General features: G+C 37.0%; 1 protein-coding gene across 5 annotated transcripts in view; it reads left to right on the top strand.

The window, feature by feature from the left end:
* DENND5A (DENN domain containing 5A) overlaps window positions 1–19,377 on the top strand; it is a 61,052-nt gene that overhangs the window by 24,692 nt on the left and 16,983 nt on the right. For 3 of the 5 annotated variants that reach the window (XR_011097455.1, XM_068685275.1, XM_068685274.1), the window contains 10 exons: window positions 5,108–5,425; window positions 7,045–7,260; window positions 8,168–8,402; window positions 8,896–9,046; window positions 9,663–9,756; window positions 12,751–12,882; window positions 14,046–14,198; window positions 14,963–15,067; window positions 17,341–17,425; window positions 18,865–18,949. Coding sequence is in view for 4 of the 5 variants with exons in the window: in XM_068685275.1 (XP_068541376.1) it covers window positions 5,108–5,425; window positions 7,045–7,260; window positions 8,168–8,402; window positions 8,896–9,046; window positions 9,663–9,756; window positions 12,751–12,882; window positions 14,046–14,198; window positions 14,963–15,067; window positions 17,341–17,425; window positions 18,865–18,949 (1,574 nt within the window). In the remaining variant the exon portion in view is untranslated. The remainder of the gene's footprint in view (window positions 1–5,107; window positions 5,426–7,044; window positions 7,261–8,167; window positions 8,403–8,895; window positions 9,047–9,662; window positions 9,757–12,750; window positions 12,883–14,045; window positions 14,199–14,962; window positions 15,068–17,340; window positions 17,426–18,864; window positions 18,950–19,377) is intronic. The other 2 variants (XM_068685277.1, XM_068685276.1) reach the window with 1 other exon arrangement.

Genomic DNA, 19,377 nt, shown 5'->3' with positions numbered 1-19,377 from the left:
TAAAGCTCAAGTCTTTATAAATCTCCTGATTTCTTTTTCTCCCTCTCTTTTTGCATTGGCATAATTAATAACAGAGTAATTAAGTCTTTATGAATTAATAACAGAGTAATAACAGTAGTTAACACAGGAAGTTCCTTCTGAACATGAGGGAGAAAGTTCTTTGCTGGAAGTGGGACGGAGCACTGGCACAGGTTGCCCACGGAGGTTGTGGGGTCTCCTTCCTTGGAGAAGTCCAAGCTGCCTGGACACAATCCTGGGTAATGTGCTTTAGGGGATCTTCTTGAGCAAGAAGGCTAAATGGTCTGAACGGTCTCCAGGGGCACCTTACAACCTCAGGCATTCTGTGATGAACGTAATGTCTGTTCTTGCCATGAAGACTGTTTATTGGCTTTGTTTCCTACGTTTTTACAAAATGTTGAATGCATTGACAGGCCTAATGAATATGGCTAGTATACTTTTTATAAAGGATAGCTGGAGGATAGTAAAGTATATATGTGGGAATGTATATTAATATACACCATGGATGTTCTCCTTATTTTAGGAAGTTTCAAAAAGACTGTCCTCTCCTTGCAAAGAGAGATTTTTCTAACTTTGAAATGACTCTGGGACCTCCATATAAACATTTTTGAATGGATGCTTCAGTTATTTAAAGGGTAAATGTTTCTAAAGAGCCTTATCAGGTTACTTTGGAGGTTTGAACTAAGGTAGATCTGTTTATAGATGTTAAAAATGAAATCAAAGCAGTACTAAAAAAAATCACCTGGCATCACAACTTTTTTTTTTTTTAGGTAGTCTTTAGTGAAGGCGGAGGAGTAGATTGTTGATACAGTCTTACTGAGATGCTGTTGGGAAAGGAAGGAAAGGACACAGTGTACTTGAGATATCGGCAGGAATGTGCCTGTGTAATGGAATATGCTGCAGGATACAAACTTGTCCTGAAGCTGCAGCTTTTCTGTTGTGCCCACCCACTGTTGTCCCCCACCCCCCTCCAAGAGTGAGCTTTTACAGTTGGGTACATGGCGTAGTCTGAGAAATCCCCCTTTCTGGGAGCCACTGCTGAGTAAGGTTTCTTGGTAACTGCTGAAGATCTTAGTGCTGCACTTTGGGAAAGTAGCTATGGTATGCAAGTGGACTTTAACATACAGCAGAGACTTCAAAGATGCCTAGGAAGTTACCCTATACAAATAGGGCAAATTTGTTTATCCAAGAGGTAAACTAGGCTGGGAAGAAGAAAAGCTCGCTGTTGTTGAGATTTACATTGGAGAGTATTTACTTTTAAAAAGCAAAACAAGAAAAAATCTGCTGTTCTAATGAGGCATGAATGTACCATTTAAGATGCAAAGCGGAATCTGAAGTGCATGTTAGTCTCGCTAAGTGAAACTACTGATCAGTATCAGTATTTCTGATAACAACAATTTAATCAGCTCTAATATATTTAGAACTGCAGATTACAGGTTCATCTCAAAACAACTTTGCATTCTGATTAGGCCTTCAGATACCCTTCACTTGAAGAGTCAGATAAGCTCTAAACATAATTCCTTATGGAGAAGCTGACAAGAAGCATGAATAAATGTCACGATATAACAGTAGAAGAGGCCATAGGGATTCTATTATGTGTACGTAAAGACAAATCTGTCATTGGTAACAAAAGCAACGTTGCTATTTAATATTGCTTATCTCTAACGTTTGGCATGTATATGATACTATATGAAATCTTCAGGGTTATGTGAGGATCTCAGTTTCCAAGTCCTGCCTCTAGGCTTCTGATTCATAGATACAGTATCAGAATTTTCCTCCCTTATCAGAAGGGGTATCAGAACAGAGAGCAGTTCTACCTTCTAATTTATTTTGAGTCCTGAAAAAATGTTTGGCTTTGTGTTGAAACGGCATAAACCGCATCTCTGTTGCGAATCCATTCATATGGATGGATGGGACAGTTATTATCCAATATCTAACTTAGACAAAGAATAGGGAAGTGAGGATTGATGGAAAATATAGTTAGTGCTTCTCAGTTGAAGGGCATTGAGTATAATATTAGGAAGAGTATAATACTGCTATCTAACATGGCAAGGATACTTCAGTGTCTCTATAGATCTCCTGGTTGGTATTTTGTAATGAAGTTGTAAAAATCGTTATTTGTATTGCTCTAAATGTTTTAAAAATGCTTTAGGCTAATATATTTGAAAAGACTGACTGTTCTAACTGTTAGGTCTTCCACAGATATGCCATAAAGCTTCTTTAGGTTTGCTTGTCATGGCAGTCTCCCATATTTTGGCCACAGCTGATGCTTTAAGGAATGCTTTACCATGGGAGCGTGGAAACCCAGCTGTATCTGAGAAGTTGATGCTTTGTCAGATAATAGTTAAAATCTTCAGCAAAATAACCTAGTGCAAAAAGTAAGTTTGCATTGCTCAGTGGTGAATTCACTCAAGTTCACCACTGATATGAAGACCCTGACTCTCAGTGGCCTGCTAAAAGCATCAAGAGGCTCCAAACTTACTGTAGGGTTGAGTCGAGTTTCTTGTGTATGTCAGTGATAAAGTACACTTAAAAGTTAAGCTTGTTCTTACATGTATTGCTGCTTTTGCTGAGGGCTCTTTCTGGGTGCATGAGCATCCTTGTGGTTTCGCTGGTGGCTACATCAGAGGCCTGTAAGGAACCCAGAAACGAAAGGGCGGGGGAGGCATGGGAGAAGCTGGGCTAGAATAAGAAGGTGCTGCAGAAACTGAAGGGGGAAGGCAAGAACATGCAGCTGTTTCAGATGTTGCTAGCAAAATGTGGTTTGTTTATCGATAAGATTCATCAAAAAGGCGGCTAAACTAGCAGTCTTGCAAATCATAAACCCAGCAAATACTGAAGTAAGGCTGTTTTTCGATGTGTCTTTGAATTTCCTTTTAAAGAAACTTTTGCAAAGCTATAGCAATATATTTTTAACAGGCAAGTTAATCCTGGCCACTTCGTGCTTCTGACTTTTTGTGTGCATCTTGTCACTCACCTGCATGTGAATTATGGAAATTGCAATGATTCTGAGTCAAAATAAGCAACGTTAAATCTTCCAGCACTTGTTAAATCAAACAAAAACAGTATCTTTAAAAATCTTACTTTTAATGAAGGATCTTGGGCAATAAACTCAGCTTTTAAAGTCTTCCAAATTTTCTAAAAGAAAACATATGTATCTGTCATATTAACAAAGAAATGGATTCTCGGTATTTTTATTTCAACAACTAACAAGATGTTACTGAATACTAAATCTTAACAAATTCTCTGTTTTTTTTTTTTTAATTTATGTTTGTTTTAGAAGATAGGTCTATTGAAAAGCCTTTTTTTCTCTTGATGCCAACATATTTAGATCAGATTGGCCATGATAATTATTTTGAAAGATAATTGCTGCTCTGTATGTATTTTCATGCTGTCTGCTGGTGTGATAGATCCTTGATAATACTGCAGATTTATGGACAGACTTCAGTTTCACGTTAGTCAGTTTTCCTGCACTGCCGTGTTAAAGAGCCACTCGATGAGTTAAATTCATGTTTCTGAAGGCTGCAGCTTTAAGTTGTTCTACATCACAAATTCTGACTTTTGCACGAAGATCAGTAGTGCTGAGAATGAACACAAAAATTCATCATTTGCTCACAGGAATTCTTTAGAATTTAGGAGTTCTGTAAACATACTTTCCACTAGCCAACCATGCATATATATATTTACATACCATGTTTCTTATCTTTGAAGTTGGGTGGTTATTTGCAAAGTTACAGAGGTGATGTGTACTGCAGATATGCTGTAGATGAATGTTTCTTAGTCTTTTAATGCTGTATTCAAGCAGAAAACTTCACTCAGTCATATTTTAATCTGACTGTCGAGGAGGGGATCTGAAAACCTGGATGCAACTTGTAGTCTAAGCGCCTGTGTAAGACAACGAATTAGATAGAACATATTTTCTCTTTAGGGTGTCAGTGGGGCAGGGAGCTTACTCATTGTTTAGAGAATAAGCTCTTCCTTTTTAGACATTATTTTGGGAGAACCTAAATCATTTCCTTTTTTTTTTTTCTTTTTTTGAACAGTCCTGAAAGGAAGGATATGGGCTTGATGCAGGCGTTGCTAGATGTATGTGTAGTTTTGGCCCGTACCGTACTTGAGGTGAAACTAAAGAATTGCAATTGTCCTTTGGCCTTGGAATTGGTGGGAGCAGTCTAAACTCCAATGAGGCAACTGAAAATTTTGCTGTTGACCTCAGGGCATCAGGCTTTGGCATCGTGTATATATATATGAACATTGATGTACGTATATCTACGTTCCTAAGATGTGTCAGATTTTCACCAAAACCAAAACTCACCAAATATAGGGTGAGATAAATCCTAGAAAGATATGCAACTTCTTTTGGTGTTGTCACAGAAGCTACATAGGTGAATTATATATATAATTTATATAATAGTATATAATATATATTATATATTATAATATATATATTATATTTTTATTTGGTCTTTAGTAGATGAGTGAGATTGGAATAGGAAAACAGAATTGAACCTACTAGTTCAAATAATTTTTTTTTTTTCTTTTTTCCCCCTTGGAAGCAAGCCTCTAATCTTCCTTGGGGAACCAGTGTAGTTCTCAAGTTGTTTCCAAAAAAGACAAGATAATGTTATTGCAGCTTCTGCAATGTCATTACACCTTTCCAAGTGGAATTCACTGAACTTCAGAGGAATGGGTTTATGTGAGCAAGGTAGTCACTTGTTTATGTATGCAGATGTCGAAAATACTGTTGCAAATATCTTGTAGTTAAAATCTAGCAGTATGTGTATGTATGAACAAAAGCACACACCTGTACCTAATATATGCTACAATCTCTTTTGTATCTGATTTGCCACTTTAAAAATGAGTCTTCTTCCTTAATTACCTCCTTGGACATGGAAACGTAGGCTTCAGTAATGCTTTCTTCAAAGCCACCTGACCCATTCCATTATGGCTGGGGCAGGTTTGTTTTACAAAATACCTGAACAAATACATATGTGTCCGATTCTTTTAATAAGCACCAAATCCAAAGACAAAATGTGACCCTTGTGCTTAATGGTACTCTAACGGTATCCTGTTCTAAATTAAATTCCAGGCTAACCTTTGCTTTGTGGATATAGACAACCATTTCATCGAGCTGCCAGAAGACTTGCCCCAGTTTCCAAACAAACTTGAGTTTGTTCAGGAAATTTCAGAGATACTAATGGCATTTGGAATTCCACCTGAGGGAAACCTTCACTGTAGTGAAAGTGCCTCCAAGATGAAGAGCCTCAGAGCATGTGACCTCGTTTCTGATAAAAGAAACGGGAACATAGCAGGATCACCTTTGAATTCCTACGAGCTGCTAAAGGAAAATGAGACCATTGCAAGACTCCAAGCACTAGTTAAAAGAACAGGTGTGAGTCTAGAAAAGGTAAGCTATGAAATGATCTACACTGTCTCTGGAACCACAGTAGCAGACGGTCTGAAGTGTTGATCTAAAGAGTGGCTTTGTGTTCACTGGAAAGAACTTAATTTAACATGTACATAAACCTTGTGAACATTTGTGGAGACAAGGACAAGTCGTAGGGGAGGAGCTTTTATTTTTTTTTTTGGTCAAGATCATGTATTTAAAAATATATCTTGCCTTGTGTATTCTTGATTTTAAGATTCATTCTAAATTTACATCACTTTCTTATGATTTACAAGGTTGAAACTGATATCCAGATAATCCAAGGTTGGAATCCAACCTTGTTTGCTATGGCTATCTTTGTTTTACACTGTGTAAGAGTATGTGCAATTTTGCTTGCCTATTGTCTGCTTTCTTTAGAGATGCTGCGATGTTTCTAGTTGACGTTGTAAAGCGTGTTAATGTCTGATCCAGCAAGTGAATGTGTACACAGCTTGTGGTGACCCCAGTTGTATTTTTGAGTTGGTGTGTGGGGGGGGAAATGTGGCCCTTCTTGCATAAATGATTTTACCTGAAGAACCACTGTGGAATTTTTGAACCTTTGTAGAACAGATGAAGGTTTTCTGAGTAAAACTTATTTCTGGCATGTTTAAGTTATCTTGACCAGTTCTTCTTCCTTGAGACTTACTCCTACGAATGTGACCATAACCTGGCCTACAGGTAGGGACAGAGACAGAAATTGTGTGATCCAGCATCAAGGAGGAGAGCAGCTTTGAGGGGAAGGGTCTGCATGGGGGCTATAAGAAGCATCATTTGGTTACTAACTAAGACAGGATTAGATGCTCAAATTAGCTATGTTCCTCCTCAGGTTTTCCTTTTGCATTGTTTTCTTCTTGTTCAGGAGAAAACTGGTAAGAAGCTTTTGTTCTTTTGCTGATTGGATTGGGAAGTGATGGGAGAAGTACAGGCCTTTTTCTAATTCTTACATGTTTTTGCATATTCAGGCCTTACCTCTGTGCTCTCTTCCATAGTAAAGAACGGTTTATTTGTAATTAGAGATTACTCTGGGCTGTGTAGTGATGAACAGTGCATTATGATGCTGAACGATGACCTAGGTTGTAGGAAATAGGCTAACAGACATGCACAATTTATTTTGACTGTACATATCTGAATGCATTTGTAAGCTGGGCTATATTAACCTGTAACAGTGTAACATGGACTTGTGTTACACAAGGCAGATATATGTATTGGTTTAATATGCATGGATAGCAAAAGTCCTACAGAAAAGTAAAGGGTAAAAGGACATTAGGTATATGGCATAGATGGGCATGTATGCAGTTGTTATCTGTACGTTTTTTAACCTAAAGTATATCCATTGCCACCAGTTCTAAAATACGATATGGTTTATTATTGAAGGGATAGCTTTTATAGACAAGGTTTTTTCAATTTTTTTTTTGATGTTGCTGTTTTATTGCAGTGCTTGAAACTGGAAGTAATCTTTTTCTTATTTTCGAAGACTAGAATGTTGAATCAGTAGCAGCTGAATGGCAGATTAGGTCTTGTGTGCCCATAATACCTGAAAAAGCAACAATATACAAATAAACTTTTTTGGTGTGTGTGTGTGTGTTCGTTTATTTCCTCAGCTGGAGGTGCGAGAGGAGACCAGTAGCAAAAAGGATCTTAAAATTCAGTGTGATGAAGAAGAATTCAAGGTTTACCAACTGAATATTCAAATCCGTGAAATTTTTGCCAACCGCTTTACACAAATGTTTGCAGATTATGAAGTGTTTGTCATTCAACCCAATCAGGACAAGGAATCTTGGTTTACAAACAGGGAACAGATGCAAAACTTTGATAAAGTAAGTTGTAATAAATCAATTTTAAAACTATAGCAGTATTTATGCCTAAGATTTTGTTCACTGGATCATAAAATGGAAATCAGTACTATCAAAGTTGTAATTTCTTCCTTAAATTTCAGTGTTACCCCCAAAAGACCCATCTTGTATATTATGTGGGAAAAATAGCTACATAAACACACTTGAAGATGTGCTTTTAATGATACTATATAAAAATATGTACATCAGAAAGTCTCACTCTATGGTTAACCTCTACATTAGTGTTAAATATTTTTAGTGAAAATTATTCGTGTTTTTCTGTTTGTTTTTAACCAGAGATACTGCTGAATCTGTTGATGAATAAAGACCTGATTCCATGCAGCTTAGGTACATGTGTACCAAATATCTCTTTTCAGTGAAATACAGCACCCAGCTCTTCCGAGTTGACTAGTAAACTCTGTACATTCCTTACCAGAGATCAGATGTTTGTCCGCAGGGTAGATAATATATGTGGATAAAGATTACGTTGGACCACTACATGCTAGAAGGTTAATTTCCATCAAATCGTATGAAAAGATTCTCATCAACTTCATAAGCTTTGAGCCTAGCCAGGTGTAATACCCCCACCTGCAGTACTTTTATTGTGGTTTGCTGGGATTCTATTGATTTTTTTTTTTAATTCTTTTAGAAAATGAAGGAAACAGTAAAACCACAGCTTAATAATTGTTGTGCTGTATAGTAAGTGATAATTATGAAACTGAAAATTTCTATTGACTGCCTGTTCTGGAGATAGAACTGGTGTCTTTATTAAAACTAGGCTTTGAATGGTTCTAAAACACCTTAGTACACCCTTTATTAGAAAAATTGGAGATACTTTCTGCCTGTATCTCTGCAGACCACCAAACATTCTTATTTGCTTGCTGTCTTTTAGGCATCGTTCTTGTCAGACCAGCCTGAGCCTTACTTGCCTTTCCTCTCAAGATTCCTGGAGACACAAATGTTTGCATCATTTATTGACAATAAGATTATGTGTCATGATGAAGATGATAAAGACCCTGTTTTGAGAGTATTTGATTCTAGAGTGGACAAAATTAGGCTGCTAAATGTTAGAACACCAACTCTGCGCACATCTATGTATCAAAAATGCACAACCATTGATGAGGCTGGTAAGAATAAGAAGCTCCTTTCTTGGCACCTAAGAAAACACAACATAGTCAGTGCTATGTGTTGTAGATACTAAGTTAAAGTTAAGCAACCATTGTCAACACTAAAAAAAAAAAAAAAAAAAAGAGAGAGAGAGAGGAAGAAAAAAGCCAAAGGAAGAGACCAAAAATCTGAGGTATGAAGCTAAAGTGAGCAAGCTAAATGTTATATAGGAAGCTGAGATGAAATTCACGTAACGAGTAATTGATGTTAACTGTTTTCCTGTATGCATTGATGTGCAGAAAAAAGTTTGAGCTTAAGAAGATAAGCATTTTTCTCCTTAATGCACTCTTTGTTTAATGCTTAATACACTCTTGTACTAGTGTGCCTTGAGGTCCATAAGAAACTTTTGCCTCCTCTTAAATTTGAGATCTGCTTTTAGCTGTGGATATGTGATTATACATTAATCACATTAAGACAGGTGTTTAAAAAAATTCAACTTTCTTACTATTTCAGAGAAATCGATTGAATTAAGACTGGCAAAAATAGATCACACTGCAGTCCATCCACACCTGCTGGACATGAAAATTGGACAAGGAAAGTATGAACTTGGATTTTTTCCCAAGCTTCAGTCTGATGTTTTATCTACTGGACCAGCAAGCAACAAGTAAGCAAGCTAGGACAACAGGTGCTGGATCTCGGTTAGAGCTGTAAGAATAGTACTAAAGCAGAGGTACCGCTTTAGTATCAAGAGAACAAATTCAGTATTTTCTTTCTTCAAAATGAGAGTAATTCAGAAAAGTGATGTATATGGGTTGTATATGGTAGCTTTTGTTCTGTTTTTATTATCTGGAATTTTAGAAAGAAGAAATTTAACTAAGGAGCCCTTTTATAATTGAGGTACTTCTGAGTTACATTGAACTGCTGCTGCTATAAAAAGCAGATCTCCTTATTGGTTCTTAGTTAAGAGCTAGTGTATGTTTTAGGATATCTTCTTATTAAAAACTTGAAGAAAGAGGAAAAAGGTGTGAATTAGAACTGGATATCCTAAAATAAAGGAAAAATACAAAACAAATGTATGTGATCTAATTTTGAGTTCCTCTGGTTGCCCAAGACTGGCAGCTTCTGCAGAGATTCTTTGTGTGTATTTGCAGCTGCGCTTTGTCTGGCAAAATAGATGTTGACATATTCAATATACAATGAGATAGAAACTTATTTTTCCTCCATTGCTACTCCTCTTCACCTGGTTCTCGATAGTTGCTGAGTAAGTCCTCTGTCTGTAGGTGGACAAAGAGAAATGCTCCTGCACAGTGGAGGCGGAAGGACAGACAAAAGCAACACACGGAGCACCTGCGTCTTGACAATGATCAGCGAGAGGTGAAAACTGTTCAACTCTAGAGATCTGATATTTATTTATTTATTTTTGATGGCTTGAGTAGTGAATGGTCTGTAACATTTATGGAATGTCTGTAGTTACTTGCAGTCCATCTTTGCTCTCCCTTATTTGTGCAAATGAAGTTCTCTGTCCTTTGGAGACCAAAATAATTTGGTTTGTGAATTGGTTTTAATCTTGGTTAGGTTTGTCTGCCTATTTTTAGTCTAAAGCATTAGTTCTTTCATGTGATTTTACAGTGAGTCTTGCATTCAGAACGTTTCCCTGTTAAAAGTTCTTTTTCTGACTCTGAGCTCGTCGAACTCTGTTGCTCTGGAGCTCTCTTGCTAGCTTCACTTGGATCTAGTGCATTTATAGTACACAGACCAGCACTGTGTAGGAGATACTAGTTGGGTTTTGGAGCAGCATAGCTGTAGTGGTAGGACAGAACTGTGATGCTGAACTGAAAATTTCTTTCACCTGTGCCCTCTACAGCTGATTTTTTTTTTGGTGGTGAAGGCATTTTGAAAGAGCTTGGTGATTTGGACTCTTCAGTACAGTTTTTGATTCATACAGTCAGTAAATGTTATGCGGAATGTTGATATAAGAGTGATTCTGAAAATAATCTGGTTTAAAACATCAGAATTGATTTGTTCTTAGTAATCCTGAAGCTTTACTTTGCTTAACTGTATGTTCTCCACAGAAGACAGTATTCTCTTGCCCTGTTAAACATTTTCAGAAAAGCTTCGCTTGGAATTTTAATGTAATCTCACATCTGTTAGGAAAGTGTTATCAAGATGAAATATATTTCTTTGTTCAATTCCATCTTTTGTAGTAGTGATGAGTTTGATTGCCTTTCCAGTGTACTTATTTCCAGAACTTTATTCTTGGTTTGTGAAGTGAATTGAAGTGTTGTGTCATCCATAACCATGCAACAGAAAAGTGTCTGCATATACTAAGAAGCTACACGTAATTTCTGGCTTTGACATGCTTCGCATGCTCAGATAATTCCGAAGTATTTTTTACTTAAAAGTCACAGAAGTGAACAAGAGTTGATTTATAATCTCATTATTGCTTTTAAAAATTGCCATGTTTAGCACGTGTAATTTTATGAAATATCAGTTAGGTAATTACGAAGACAAAAATCTTCCTCTAGCCTCCGTTTTGTTTTTTTTTTTTTTTCTTCCCACTTTGTTTGCTTTTAACTGTATCTTCAATAGTTGGTTATCCTATAGGATTTATTCTGTCACCAGATAAATAATTTCTAAGGAATAAAAATGGCAAATATGTGTTCAAATGAGAGTGCCAACTGCCAAATTCATCTGTGCTGCTTTTTGTGCAGGGCTTTATGCTGTACCTTGTTGATTACATAGTACTGGTTGGATGCTGACCCCTTTCCCCGGTGACTCAGACTTTCCTATTAAGTCTGAAAGAAAGGGGAGGGAGCCCTTTGAGATGAATGCTGCATCAGGCTAAGCAGGAGGTGGTGGTTTGAAAATGTAATGTTGTGAGTTTTAGACAAATGGAAGCTTTGGGACAGTCAACAAAAATCTGTGACATTGAGGCTTAGTGGCTTCTAAATTGCAGGCGTTTGTGCACAGTGGAGGTCAGAGTTTACACCCATCCAGTGATTAAACATCATCTTTTTCTTTTTTCCTTTCAGCTTTATTACTTATTTGTTTTTATGTTGATTGTTTGGGAGTTCTGCATTATATTATGTCTTCACTCGTCTCCTTTTCTGTTTTGCATGCTTGCTTTTATTACTTCATGTATACTTACCACTTTCACTTTACGTGGTCCATTTGGCTTCTTGCTACCAACTTGTCCTGCCAGCACCTGGACTTTTCCATGCCAGAGCTTGAGTTGCAGTTATGTTTAGGCTGGGACCAGCATGATTGGCCCTTCATGCCCTCTATAAAATCCGTGTCAGAACGTTATCTGGTATGTTAGATGCACAATATGACTGTAATCGTAGTTCTGGATAAAGATGCATAGTTTATATCATAGCTCTTCAGTGCAAGGCTGATGGAGAAGATGCTTTTTTTCCTCTTTGGAAAGATTACATCTTGTTTGATAATTCTGTCTGTAAGATACTTAAAGTAACATTATAGTAAAATTAGTATTACTTATAGTAACATTACTTATAGTAACATTAATATTACTTAACTTTATTTATCACTGAGACTATACTCATTAATACATGTATTACTACATTAATGTTAATAAATTATAAGAGTAATAAGTTAATCAGAAATATGTACTAATTTTGAGCTTTAGCTCTTGTACTAATTTATTGCTTACTCACAGCTGGCTATGCTCCAACCAATCTGTGCTCACGTGGTTTTCAAAACATTTGTCAAATCGTCTCTGGGGTGAAAACAATGACAACTACTTAGTGGTAGTAATAGGAGCAGAATAGCTTTCAAATAAGGTCCAGGAGATCATTTTGCTCTAAAATGTAGATGATTCAGAGCTGAAAGCTGTCAGTAACATTTTGCAGCTGCTTGAAAGACAAAGGAGGCTGGGCAAGAAACAAGAGACTTGCAGAAATGATTATGGGTTTCAGATGTTGCCAAGGTCCAGGCATGAGTTTTTATGCAGTCCATATGTAGACCACAGGCTGCCATTTGAAATCTTGGTCTAGGTAACTCATACACTCTTGCATTTTATATGGAAAAAAATAGTGAGACTGTGCTCAGTTTTTGAGGGATTAACTAAATCTATGCATCTAAATAGCCTTGTCATTTTGTGTTGTTTTTGTTATTTAGTAATGTGTGTTCTAACATTAGCTAAATAATGTAAATGGGGATTTGATCTTCAGTGAAATAATACATTAACAGTCCATGCCCAACATTATGTTGGATATAAAGAGGGGACTCTTCTGAAGGAGGTTGTGGTCCTTTCTATGTTGCATTGAGAGCTGTTGGTGAAGATAAGTTCACCTCTTTTCTCTTGGCAAATTAGTCTCACTTACATTTTTGTTTTCTGTCCCAATACAGAAATATATCCAAGAAGCCAGGAATCTGGGCAGCACTATTCGGCAGCCCAAGCTATCTAACCTCTCTCCATCAGTAATTGCACAAACAAACTGGAAGTTTGTAGAAGGATTGTTGAAGGAATGCCGAAATAAGGTAATTGAGAGAACATATCTGTTCTCTTGTACATAATATTCATCCTTTGTGGACCATGTTGTGACCGATACATGTGAACCCCTGCTCTTCTGCCCTGTGTCTCTGCTTTATCTGTATACCCAGCTTGTTTCCATGATTGTGAGAAATTCATGAAGAGAGAACGTATTCAGAAATTCTGCCAGGAGTGGAAATTTTATCATGTTATCTTATAATAGATGAAAAATGATAGACTGAATATTTTGATGGGTCGTCTTCATACTGCTGCCTATATCTATTTTAGCATATTTCATTTATCACTGAGACTATGGTATTTCAACAAGAGAGAATATTCCAAAATAGGAATTTGTCATGAAAACACAGAGCTGTGTTGCAGGGTCTTGCTGCTTGGCCACTAATTTGTCAAACTGTGGCCTGTTCTTCTGTTTATTCAGATTACCATGTGGAGGTTTATACGTGCCCATGTGCAAGGCCCTTGTAAGAAAGATGGAGGGGGCTGTGAAGCAATCAAACATGTGGCTTGTAAAAACAAGATAAAAGAAATGCAGTCCTGCTCAAGTTTCAGAGATCATTGCTATTCTATCCTTCCTTGTTTGTTCTTTCCAGGAGAAGCAGTTTCTCTGGAAGTTTCTCTGCTTCTCCTGGAAAGAGTCCAGCAGAGGGCCACAAAGATGATACGGGGTCTGGAGCATCTTCCCTATGAGGAAAGGCTGAGAGATCTGGGCCTATTCAGCCTGGAGAAAAGAAGACTGAGAGGGGATATCATCAATGTTTACAAATATCTTAAGTGTGGGAGACAGAGGGATTTAGCCAACCTCTTTTTCAGTTGTTTGTGGGGACAGGACAAGGGGCAATGGCCACAAAATGGAGCCCAGGCAGTTCTGCACCAACATGTGAAAGAACTTCTTCACGGTGAGGGTGATGGAGCACTGGGACAGGCTGCCCAGGGAGGTTGTGGGGTCTCCTTCTCTGGAGATATTCAAGGCCCATCTGGATGCCTACCTGGGCAGCCTGCTGTAGGGAACCTGCTTTGGCAGGGAGGTTGGACCCGATGGTCTCTTGAGGTCCCTTCCAACCCCTACAATTCTGTGATTCTTCAAAAAAGTCTGAATGATTTTAGAAGTCCGTGCAGAAAGAACTAACTATTTTGCTTTGTCCTTTTTAAGACCAAGAGGATGTTGGTTGAAAAAATGGGGCGTGAAGCTGTGGAGCTGGGTCATGGTGAAGTGAATATCACAGGTGTAGAAGAAAATACCCTGATAGCCAGTCTGTGTGACCTCTTAGAAAGGATATGGAGCCATGGTCTGCAAGTCAAACAGGTGAGGAGCAGATATTCCTGCATGTTACAGAGCATACTTCCATGAAGTCACATTTTGCTATTCTTCCTTCTGCTTTCAGAGGATACCAAGTCTGTGTACATAGATGTGTTAATATATAAAAATACTTGCACACAGCCCCCAGCGTTTTTTATGTCAGTTAATGCCTCCTTGTCTGTCTCCAGTTTTTGCTCTGGGGTGCGTGCAAATGCACGCACAGATTTGTTCCACAGATTACTTTTTGAACATTTTCTTTCCATTTTACCAAGGTTCTTGTTTGTTTTTCTGTTTTGTTTTTTAAGAGAAAGGTAAATTACTCTTTGATTTTTTCTTAATATTTTAGTTATTTAAATTGCAAAGGATTTAATGCAGTGTATGTTAAATGTGGTGTCCGTGGAATATTGTATGGGGAATTTTTTTCATGAAGGGTAATTTAATTTTTAAATGTAAAACCCTTGCTATTTTGTTTCTTTCAGAATTGTATAGGGATAGTTAAGTGTTGCTTGTGGGATTAGATGGAGTTTTAAGGTTTTTATTCTCTCCTCATTTGTGCAAAAGAATAACAAGGAAACTGAGGATTGTAACTTTTTTTTTTAAAGAATTTGCAGAATAAATGTATGTAATCCAAACAACTGTAATTCAGTATCTGTCCCCAGCACCCAAACACCAGTGTTTAAATCTGCTCTCCTTCAAACTTTATAGCAGTAGTTTCTCTATGTGAAGATTTATCATGTGATTCTCTCCCTTCCCTCTTGTATATCACTTAGGATAGAAGCTGTACTGCTTTCGTCTTAGAAGACAGAGCATCAGTATACTCTGCTTCAACTCAGATTTGGGCCTTTCAGACCACCAGACGGCCAACCCTACATAAGGTTAATGCTTTGGATTGATTGCAGATGTTGGCAAACAGTGCTGAATGGTGGAATAAATAGAGTGGTGGAATATAATAGAGGCCTGATGGAGGAAGTGCTGTGCATCTAATACTATGATCCACAGGAAAACTGCACTACTAATTCTCTGTGTACTCTGGCCTTTATTAAATATGCAAAAGCCTGCTGTTTTATACATCAGTTTTATTTTGTTTTTCAATAATGAGCCAAGGAAGACTCCGCTTTCTCAATTGACTGTAGTAATGAGTGAGGATGGTTTTCCTTCCACCAGTCCTTGCTTTTACCTGTTTTCCTGCTGATGAGCCCTGATAGTCCAACATTAGCTGACCTACCAATTCTTCCACATGCAAAGTGAATCTGCACCTTCCTTTGCCCAAAGCAATGCAGGAGAGTTGTAGAATGTAGGGTCTGATGACCAAAGTAGTCTGAACTTTCAGAAGGCCTTTGTTGTTCCCTTGCCTGTCTCGCTGCTTTCTTTAGGCTGTTGTTTTTTCCCTTTTAGAAATAGTTTGTGTCATCATTGCTACTTGAAGTTAGAGCAGAGTAACATGATGGTAAAGGAAGCGGGCAGATACCTACTGCATGAGTTCTTACATTCATCGTGATCGTTGGCATATATTTGCTACAAGATTCTTTGTTTGCTGCTTTATGTGCTCATTTGCAGTTCTCCTTGCCATGGCAGCAAGATGCTGAAGCAGACTGCATGTGTGTGTATGTTTGTTCAGAGAAATACTCTTTTCAGTGTAACCGTTCTCTGGTCGATGTTTTCATGTTCTCTTTTTGTGTTTTTATAAGACTCACAATTTTGGCTTCCCATGTTGGATCTGTCAGGTATTGAGGCATTGGGCTTTTCTGAAATTTTTTTAATACCTTCACCACAAAGTATTTTCAATAATTTTCTCAACACAGATATAAAAGACACTTTTTATCTTTTGGAGACAAGCTGTTTCATTTGGTATAGATAAAATGTCTTGGAATGAGCCATCATGATTGTTAGTGAGCTGTAGGATAGAATTGATCAGAGATGTTTAAATATATATATATTTTTAATTTTTTGACTTTCAGAGTTGAACCGTAATTACTGCAATTCAGGAAGGTACTTACATGATTTTAGATGTGAAATCAATAGTACTGAATTGACAGCTCTTGCTTTACAGTCAGGGTTTCTTTCTGCACAAAGTTGTAACTAAAAATCTGGCTTTATAATATGACTGGTCTTACGAAGTGCAGAATTGCTAGATTTTTACTAGGATTTCCAGTTAATGTAATAATTAAGGAAGATAATAGCTAATAGTAGTTAATTTTCATTGTAAATAATTTCAATTAATGTGCTGGAGAGACCCTACTCAGTTAATGCTGCCTTCTGTGGCTTTGCTAGTCTTTGATTTATCATGCAGAATATTTTAAGATGAAACCAAGAATCTTCTAATTTGCCAATGAAATATTTCCTGCCTTCTTTTTTCAAGTCACCTGAGGTTTAAGAAAGAAACATAGTGAGCAAGATGCACCTTTTTAACATTATTTGACAGATTAATCTTGACCTAAATACTGCATCCCAAACTTAACTTTAAAGTTGTTTCTGTAATGTGTAGAACAAGAGTATTCTTGCTGATAAGCTTTTGTTGTCCTACTTGTGTTTTGATTTGTTTTTACTTTACTGTGTTTGTAATTATCCAGGTCTTTTACCTGATGAAACTGAGGGAAATCTTTTGAGTTTCTGCAAATTGACAGCACGCAGCTATAGCCCTGAATTACCCTGAAGGGAACAGATATGCAAGACTTGGTCTGGGTGTGAGATGGTTTACCCAGGCTGGTTTTGTGCATCTTGCCAGCTCGCTGCTGGAGACGCAGGGAGGGAAATGCATAGGAAAGATGACAGTCGCAGTCTGAGAACTTTGCTTGTGCATAATGTTTTACAAGGAGTTTAAATGTTTTCTTGTCAAGTTGATGAACAATCATGTTGATGAAACTTGGCTGACTTTTCCAGATTACCGGAATCATTAGATTGTAGTAGTTTTTGACTTTGCTTTATTTTCTCATCCTCTTTACAGCTACCGAGAAACTGAAACTTGTCTCTTTTTTTTTTTCTTTTCTAATTATCGACTTTGTAGGAGAAACATATTTGAAGCAAGCTTGTTGTTGTTGTTATGGCTGATATATCCTATTATGATTTAAGCCTTTTTATTCAGCTCATAGTTATATCTTCTGAATCAGGATCCTGTATTTTGTAGTAACTAATATATTTTTAATTCTAGGGAAAGTCTGCTTTGTGGTCTCATCTGCTGCATTACCTTGAAAACAGACAGAGAAGAACTACATCAGGCAGCTTCAGTACCTCAGGTAAGATTAGCTTCTACTGGAAGATGATGAACATACAAACAAAACAGCTGAGTAAAAGCTGCCTGCTGATTTGCACCAAGTAAAGATTGTTTCCTTGGAAATAACCCTTCATAAATTATAACCAAATCGAGTATTTAATTTGCTAGGGAATTAATATGGACCTGATTTATTGTTTCAATGTGTTTTGTGGAAAATTAACTTTTTTGTGATTGCAGTAGTCAGATACTAGAAATATCTGATGTTTCAAAGACTTCAAAATGGGTCTGTTCCAACATAAGATGTTCTTTATAACCTATAGTCATATGGCTTCATGACTGACAAAGCCTACCAAGTCATAGATGGGGTTGAGGGGAGTGCATGTAAGCACACAAAATTGTGTTGTACATCCTGAAATTGACATTGTTTCTTCAGGAAAAAAAAAGAAAAAAAAAAAAGGGGGAGGGAGGGCAGCCAAATGGTAGTCTTAACTGTTTTTTAAAAAAAGTCATTTAAAAATGCAAAAATCGCTCAAGAAATGCATGGTAATTTTTGACATAGCAAATGTTATCGTAAAAGTAATACTGCATGTAAGATCCACTGATGCTTTCAAAATTATTAACGTAATTTTTAAATGCTACTTTTTGTGTCAGTTGGGTATATATAAGGTATAATTTTGTAGACAGAACATTGTTTTGTTTTATTTTTTTTTATATTGTATTTAAGCTGCTATAAGCCAATTGCTTAGCATGACTATAACTTACAGGGCCTTGTACATGCTAAAGTCTCCTGAATGTCACTTGGTCCTGTGCACAGGGCTTTTTGCATATCAGATGGAAAGTTGTGCCTGTCTTAGGCTTTCTGACTTGGGACTCAGGGCAGGGGACTGTATTCAATATATGATGAGATTCTAGAGTGAAATTTGAAAGATAAGAGTAATAATGTTGCTTAAATTGCAAATTAAGACTGTTGATGTTATGGGAGCGTGTGGAGTGATAGACTAGTTGAACATATGGTTGTGGTGTACAGGGTAAAATGTTGAACACTGTTTTCTAATGTTAGTTTGACCATGAAATAAAATAGGGTAGACTTTAAAAAATAATACTTCATTAATATAAGTCTTAAGCCATTTGATGTCATACCAATTTCAGCTGAATTTAAGCTCATTAATATATTAATGCTCACTGTGTGCTGATCTGCATAACCATCTGTGTAGCGTATCATATTTTCATGTCATTGGAAATGGAAATATGCCACAGTATCTTTGCAAACCTATGACTCACCAAAACAGCAAGAATGCAGTAGGGTTCATTACTTGCATGAGTCTTTTAAAAGAAATAAAATAAAAATTTAATCACCCCTTTCTACATGCAAGTTGGCGTTAATTTACCTTCTTCGTACATTGATTTTTAAAATCTTTAGATGGTTTTCACTAACAGAAAATTCTGTTCTTCTGGATCTAGGCATACTTCTTGATTCAGAAAGGAGAAAGTCAGATACCAGTCCAGCCATGTCACCTCTTAGAATCTCTCTCGTCCAGGATATGAGGTGAGTTTGAATTATTAAAACCAACACACCAAAAACCCCATGAGACTTGCTTGCATATTTATTTTTGTTTAGAATGTGTACCATACATGATGCATGCACCTGTGCATTCATACACCAAGGGGGGGATGTGGGGAGAGAACTTGCTGAACCATTTTAAAGTGTATAGTGCAACTGTTTCACTGACTTTTACAGAAACATATTTCATACTGAGGAGATTTTACATTGTCACAGCTACTACTTTATAGAAATACACTGAAGCAATTTTTATCTTTTTGTAATATTTTGTATTGTTTTATTTCCACAGAACTGTGGGTGTAGCATATGTATTCTCCGAGTCATTTCCAAGTTGGTTGTATAATTCTGAGCTAAGTCTTGCTTCTCAGTGAAGAAAGCAGCGTAAAGAACTTGTTTAATATAAGGAATGATTT

The sequence above is a fragment of the Anas acuta genome, chromosome 5, assembly GCF_963932015.1.
Source record: "Anas acuta chromosome 5, bAnaAcu1.1, whole genome shotgun sequence".
In the NCBI taxonomy this organism is placed as follows: Eukaryota; Metazoa; Chordata; class Aves; order Anseriformes; family Anatidae; genus Anas; species Anas acuta.
The sequence above is the reverse complement of the archived record's forward strand: the minus strand, read 5'-3'. Positions and strand labels throughout refer to the sequence as shown.